The 7,346-nt window shown below is 38.5% G+C and overlaps 1 protein-coding gene across 1 annotated transcript; it reads left to right on the top strand.

Moving 5' to 3' along the window:
• Positions 1-1,022: 1,022 nt before the first annotated feature.
• Positions 1,023-7,089, top strand: LOC103777575 (tax1-binding protein 1-like; the record flags this gene model as incomplete). Its single annotated transcript, XM_008945133.1, has 3 exons — positions 1,023-1,141; positions 4,495-4,682; positions 6,931-7,089. Coding segments are annotated over exons 1-3 (402 nt in total), but the record flags the coding sequence as incomplete, so codon positions are not given.
• Between the last annotated feature and the right edge of the window lie 257 nt (positions 7,090-7,346).

Genomic DNA, 7,346 nt, shown 5'->3' with positions numbered 1-7,346 from the left:
TTTTTTGTTTTTTTTTTTTCCCCTTCCTCTTGTAATGCTGTCTAACCTGATAAAAATTGGTAAGCAGTTTGTCCCTTTTCCTGTTCTTAACTCTTACAAGGCAGTATACCGAGTTACCGAGGAAACCATACTACACCTAGCTTTTGACAAGACTTTGGATATTTTTTTTTTTAGTCAGTGGGATAAACCAGATGTTATTTCTTTTCCTTTATTGTTATGCTGCTAATGGTATCCATTGCTTTACAGGGGTTGCTTGGGGTTTCAGGTTCAGACGCATGTAGTTCAAGCTTGTTACAATAAGATGCTTCAGAGAATAATATTTCTTACTCTTCAGAACAGTACTTGTCTGAACAGTCTGGAAGCAGATTTTATTGAACTTAGTGGGAACACTGCACCAACTCACCTGAGCTATGTTTTTGTGCAAGTTTTGTGTGTGTGTGTGTGTTTTTTTTTTCCCAGACATAATGGGTATATATGGGAGAATTAGTATTCCAGCAACATGTTGGCCTTTAATATTGCAGAAGTTGTCCAAAAAGTGCTAGTGTAGCTGTGTCAAATTTGGCGTTTTCAGTAGAAGAGAACTGTGTTTTCTTTCCTCCTTTTTTTCTGATGAACCTGTTGGATTGTGGACAAAAAATAGTCAGCACTGGCAGAGCTTACTTTAAGAAATTATCACTATAAACTTCAGAATTAATCTTTTTGTATTTTTCATGTGTCTCATTATAGAAAAAGAAGAATGTACCAAATAGTTTACATAAATTAAAACAGTTTTCACTATACATTAGACCCTTTTATTGCCTTAGGTAACAAGCTTATATAAAATTCATGCTAAATTTTTGACATGCTTGTTAAAATATTCCTGATTTGTAAGCATTGTTAAGGATCTTTTTATTGCATGTTGAAGCAGTAAGACACATACTACAGTGTGTTGTAGAGGGCAGACCATGGTATCTTAACTGTATATAACAAATTCTTCTGCTTAATGATTTATCTTATTTTTTTGTTTGTTTGTTTTTATTGTGGTTTATTTTATTTTAGGTTGGTTGGAGTACCGCAAGAGATTATTACACATTTCTTTGGTCACCTATGCCAGAAAATTATGTGGAAGGATCAACTGTTAACTGTGTGCTGACTTTTCAAGGTGAATATAAAGTAGTATCTATCTGTCTTTTCCAGCCTACACAACTTTTAAAATACTTACCTGTTCATTACAATGTTGAGGGTTCTATCACAGTTCTAGACTTTCAAAGACATTAATTGTAGGAGAACTTTCCACACCATGTTGTGTGAAGTTCAGTCTTAAATTTCAGATATCAAGGGAATTGTAAGGGGAAGCATATGGCCTAGTATGTTTTTACATGACAATGGACAACATTAATGACTGACAGAAAGAGAAGCTCTGCTGGAAACTAGTAAAATACAGACAGTGAGTTTGTTCAGTTATCAACACATTTTTTTAATCCTGGCATCTTTTCATGCATTGTGGCTTTATGTTGTCCTTAGTCTCTGAACTTTGAACACCTTTCTCAATGTCAAGTGATTCTTGTTGAAGAATGAATAATGTATATGATGGCTTGTTGAAGGTTCAGAGTAGTCAGGGAGTTGCAGAGGACTTTTTGACAGTGAGAAATTATGAAAATGATTGAAGATTTTAAAGAGACTAAAGAACAAACCCAAATGTTACACCACCACGGTACAAATCTATAGTATAACTGCATTTTCAACACTGCAGAGATCAGATCCTCTTCCTCCTTGTTGCAATATCAAAAAAAAAAAAATCTAGTAGAACAAAGGAACAAAGCCTAACAAGGAAGATCAAAATTAAGAAATAGCTTTTGTATAAAGGTGTGCAGTTACAAAGATGAGCGCCATGCTTTCTCATTAAATACGAAGAGGGACAGTGACCATGGATTGTGACCTGGGAGGTTTACATCTGACATTAGGAAGAACTTTTATACCAAGAGGAAGTAGTGCAGCACCCAACTCTCTGGTTTGGAAGGATGGGAATTCCACACAGTTGCTTAGACACAGTCACGATAGTCTCAGACCGGTGCTGACAACAGTCACTCGAGTGGGAAGTTGGACTAGGTGACCTTCAGAACTTCCTTCTGGCAGGTTTTTCAGCCTGGGAAAGGGAAACAGTGGGGAATGAGTGATGTCTGCAAAATCGGTGACCCGTGGCATGAGTGGATTCTCCATTGTTCATGTTTAAGGAAGTAAGGGCCATCAGTGTAAGCCATCAAGTGGCAGGTTCAAAACAGGGATAAAAATACTTGCTTAACAGTCAGTGTGCAGAACTTCTTGCCACAGGACAAGTGCCAAAAACCTACACACATTTAAAGTTGCGTATAAAAAGGGCAGCTCCCTTAAGCTTATTTAATGCTTTGCTGCTTACTTACAGAATTTTATGTACTGTCTTATGTTATATACACCATGTTATAGTAATTGAAGTCCTGAAATGACTAATCCTAGCTTGTTGTCTGCTTAAAGCTGCAGATACTAGCTGCAAGTAGTTGTAGCTTGGATGAGTTCACTGTTCTATCTCTTACACCAAATATTTTTTTTCAGTACTTTTGATGATGATCATGTACACATGATCTGACTATTTTATAAACTTGAAATCTGTGAAAAGTACATGTGCTCCCTAAGTATTGGGAGGAAATCAGTTTCTTTTACAGTTCCCAAAATTCACCGAGTGAATACCATTTAGTTGGACTAGAGTTAAAGGTGATCTAGAAACCTAGGACTGCACATGCCATTATCAGTCCTTTGTACTTAGTTTTACCACACATGAGGAGCCCAGGTAACTCCCATCTGTTACATTCCATGCTGACAGTCCTCTGCTTTTATAGAGCTGCCAGATTTCATGTCCATTCAGTCTCACAGCTGTGTTTGGCAAGATATTTTAGTGCTGCTGAGAAGAGATCAGTAGAGCTTAATTAACTAAGATAATGCCTGTTGTACAACATTTATTATTGAAATATTTTTTTTTAAGGATCAAGTAGGTGTGCTGGAAGAAAAAAAAAATGGGGAGTCTGTTCTCTTCAGTAGCTATTAGATAAAAAAAAGTCTTAAAGTACTTGTAGTATTGGTTCAGATATACCAATTTTAATACTTGATGGAGCTGTAAAGTAGATTGTTCTGAACGTGTTTCTGCATAGTGTTACCTTATTTAAGTGTTGAATCAGGTAAAGTGAGCTGCAGTGCTATACAGGAAACTGTAGTCAGGTCCAAAAGCACAGACTCCTGAGATTTCGAGATGAAGATGCTATTCCTTGAGCTGCAGTTTAAAAGTCTAATACAGACATGAAACGCATGATATAAGTGCTGCCCATATAGTACATGTAGTGTTTTACCATTTGTTGGGGTAGTAGCTAAGAGTACTAAGAAGTGTCTTCCAGCGATCTAGAATAAAAGTTGGTGAATAGAAGTTAATGATGAAGTTAGAAAAGGAGCAAGCTGAATTGTGGTGGAATATGAATAGGAATGGTGACATGACTTGCTGGATTGAACAGCGGGTGAGGATTGATTATATTAGGACCATACTCATGCTGGCTAGAGTATCTGATAGCTCAGTGTTCTGAATAGAACCAGTTAGTTTTCTTACCATACAACTTGGTAAGGTGCAATTTCTTGCATTTACTAATAAAGATAAAATTATCATTAGTTCTGGAAATTATTAATGTCCATAAATGCTACTGTATGAATCCAGGTGGTGGCAGAGGCTTGATGTTGAAGCTTTAGTGGGCAACAGTTCAATTGAGTAGTCACAGAGAAATTCTTCTGAAGTAATTTGTTAGCAGCATGCAGTATTACATAGTAACAAGAAAGATAATTTATTCTTACCTTGCAAAGTCTACAAGAAATTTTTTCTTCAGTTTAAAAAAATAAGCTCTTTGCTAAACTTCTCCCCTCCCACCCCATTCTTACTTGCAGATGGTTAACATTGTGTTATCCATTCAGAGCATTCCATTGCTTTGGCATTTAAAAATAGCAAAAGTAAATAGCTGTTACTTCACAAAAAAAATGCAAAAAATAAAAGAAACAAACTAGTAAAATTGCAGATGTCTTGTTGTGACATGTTATTCTGTTTTTGTCTGTTAACTTTGGTCATATAGGTGTTCCAAGCCCAAAACATTGTTTGCTGTTTGCTCTGTGATTGTACAAGTTACATAGTAACATAGCCCTGATTCAGCTTCAGGGCATCTCATTGCCAATTATTCTTTTCTCCATTTCATAAACATGTAAACAGCAGCTAATACCTAATGTATGTAAGGTGATGTATACATACAGTACCTATTACCTAACGTTGCTTTGGTGTTTGACTTGGAAAACAGAATGATGTTCCTTTCTGCTCTTTTAATAATTTACTTAGACCTTAGTGAGGTAGTGACCATGAAATTCATAAGTTGAACATGATACGATAATCTCTTTCTAGATGGAGACTTGTATGTTTTTGTAAATGTTTCTTTAAATATGATTTTGGTTTGATAGGGTATTATCTACCAAATGATGATGGAGAATTTTACCAGTTCTGTTACGTGACTTACAAAGGAGAAATCCGTGGAGCAAGCACACCTTTCCAGTTTCGTACCTCGTCCCCTGTTGAAGAATTGCTGACTATGGAAGACGAAGGAAACTCTGATATGTTAGTGGTGACCACGAAAGCTGGACTTCTTGAGGTTTGATGCAACAATTCTTAAAATGTTACTGTCTTATTTGTTGTTTTTTTGTACATACTTACTTACACACACATATACTTACATACACGCTCACATACGATACAGTATTGAAGAACAGACCAGGAGGAAAAACCCTACTTACATATGTGTAATGTTCATATTTCTTCCTTGTTCTCCAGTATTTGACTGGAGTTCAGAACATTTGCAGGTTAAATTAGTAAAGGTTTAAACAGGTTACCCGCATAGTATAGCACTAAACATAGACTGGGAAGCCGTAGGGGCGTCGATAGTTGCCCATGTCTCACATGTGTGGTCTCCAGCTAAGTGGAGGGCAAAAGATACTCTTGTGTAAAATGGTTCCCATTGTAGGGGATAAAAAAAAGCCAAGGAACCAATATACTGGTATTTGTGCACAAGTGAAGAGTGCTGGAAACGAAGCTAAATGGCTGTAGATGCCTGAGCATGTTAGTATAGCTCCTGTTTTATTTAAAGCTGACACAGTTTCCCACAGCATCCTCCTGGAGGAACTGACTGCTTGTGGCTTAGACAGGTATACTCTTCACTGGGTAGAAAAAACTGGCTGGATAGCCTGGCCCAAAGAGTGGTGGTGAATGGAGTAATATCCAGTTGGTGGCCAGTCACAAGTGGTGTTCCCCAGGGCTCAGTATTTGGGCCTGTTGTGTTTCATGATTTTATCAATGATCTTGACGAGAGGATCAAGGGCACCCTCAGTGAATTTGGATGTTACGAAGCTGGGCAAGAGTGTAGATATATTTGGGGGTAGGGAGGCTCTTCAGAGAAATCTGGACAGGCTGTGTCGATGAGCTGAATCCAGTGATATGAGCTTCAGCAAGACCCAAGTACCAGATCCTACACTTGGGTCATAACAACTCTAGGCAATGCTACAGCCTTGGGGAAGAGTGTCTGGAAAGCTGCCTGGCAGAAAGGACCTGGAGGTGACGATGGACAGTGGCCTGAACACAGACCAGCAGTGTGCCCAGGTGACTGAGAAGGCCAACAGCACCCTGGCTTGTGTCAGAAATAGCATAGCCAGCAGGACTAGGGAAGTGATTATGCCCCTCTAGTGGGCACTGGTGAGGCCACAGCTTGAATACTGGGCCCCTTGCTACAAGAGGGAAGTTGAGATGCTGGAGCCTGTCCGGAGAAGGGCAACTAAGTTAGTGAAGGGCCTAGGGCACAAGTCTTTTAATAAGTGGCTGGGGGAGCTGGGGCTGTTTAGCCTGGAGAAAAGGGGGCTCAGGGGAGACCTTTTTGCTCTCTGCAGATGTCTGAAGGGAGGTTGTGGTGATGTGGGAATTGGTAACTCCTGAGTAACTAGTGATAGGACAAAAGGAAATGGCCTCAAGCTGCACCAGGGGAGGTTTAGGTTGAATATTAGGAAAAATTTCTTCCCCAAAGGGATTGTAAAGCACTGGAACAGGCTGCAAAGGGTAGTAGTGGTGTTACAATCCCTGGAGGTATTTAAAAGACAAGTAGATGAGGTGCTTAGGGATGTGGTTTAGTGGTGGGCTTGGTAGTTACGTTAATGGTTTGACTTGATCTTGAAGGTCTTTTCCAACCAAAACTATGTTCTTTGCTAGGTGGGTGTGGTTAGTCTTGTCTGTGTACATCCAGAGCCAAGATGGTTCTGCTTGTTTCACCATCAGACTTGCTTGTGCTATCAGACATTTTATCGTTTTGTCAGTTGCCCCTAGGCACGCATGCATGATTTGTAAAACTCTGTGATAAGACACTTAGTACTGAGATACGTCTGGGATACTTTTGCTTTTTAGGTATGTACCCACAGTACTAAAATGAAAGGATTTTTTCAAAACCCTTTGATTATCCTGATTCATGTGCTAGTCCTTACTTTTGGCTATGTGTGCATTCATTTTTTTTGGTGAAATTCTTCAAATGTTGCTTTAGAGTGTGTGTCTACATTCAGCAGCCACTTTTTCACCAAGCTGTCACCATCATAATTAGCTCCTCCATAGTTGCTGTCACTTGGGAAAAGTAAAGGCACTTCAATAAGTTAAGACAGTGCAGTGTGTGCTTTCTAATGAGGATGTAGTACTGTTCAGTTAGAGCAGTGAAACTTCAGAAATTTGAGAATGAGGAGAAAACTGTAAAATAACCTAGCACATTTTGTGCTTCTGCTCAAACACTGGAGTGATTTGTCATCCACTTACTTGATAGGAATGAAGGGGAGAAAAATTACCAAAAAAAGAATGTTTTTTTTTTTTTACAGTTTAAAATTGAAAAAATAATAAAAGAGAAAGAAGAGCTATTAAAAGTAACTTCTGTCCTGGAAAAGGAAGCAGCACAACTCAGAGACCAAGTTGAAAGACTGGAAAAAGAACTTAACCTTGAAAAGCAGAGATGTGACCAGCTGCAAACAGAGCAAAAGGTTAGTTGTTTAACTGATTAAAGCTGATTCAGTGTCTGTAATCCTCCTTTCTCAAGAAGCAGTTAAACTGTGAAAATCAGCTATCAAAACCCCTCAGCAGTTAGATAGACATTTACGCTACAATAGGTCAGTTCCTATTAACCTCCTGCCACTATTCCTTTTATGTCGTAAAATGGTTAAAATATTTAAGGCTTTTTGTACCAAGCTTGGTAAGATAATCAATGACAACTGTTAGCAGATGTTTCACATTTAACTGT

This window comes from Merops nubicus, unplaced genomic scaffold (genome assembly GCF_000691845.1).
Source record: "Merops nubicus isolate BGI_N331 unplaced genomic scaffold, ASM69184v1 scaffold10428, whole genome shotgun sequence".
Classification (NCBI taxonomy): domain Eukaryota; kingdom Metazoa; phylum Chordata; class Aves; order Coraciiformes; family Meropidae; genus Merops; species Merops nubicus.
Note: the sequence above shows the minus strand (reverse complement) of the source record. Positions and strands in the feature narration are given on the sequence as shown.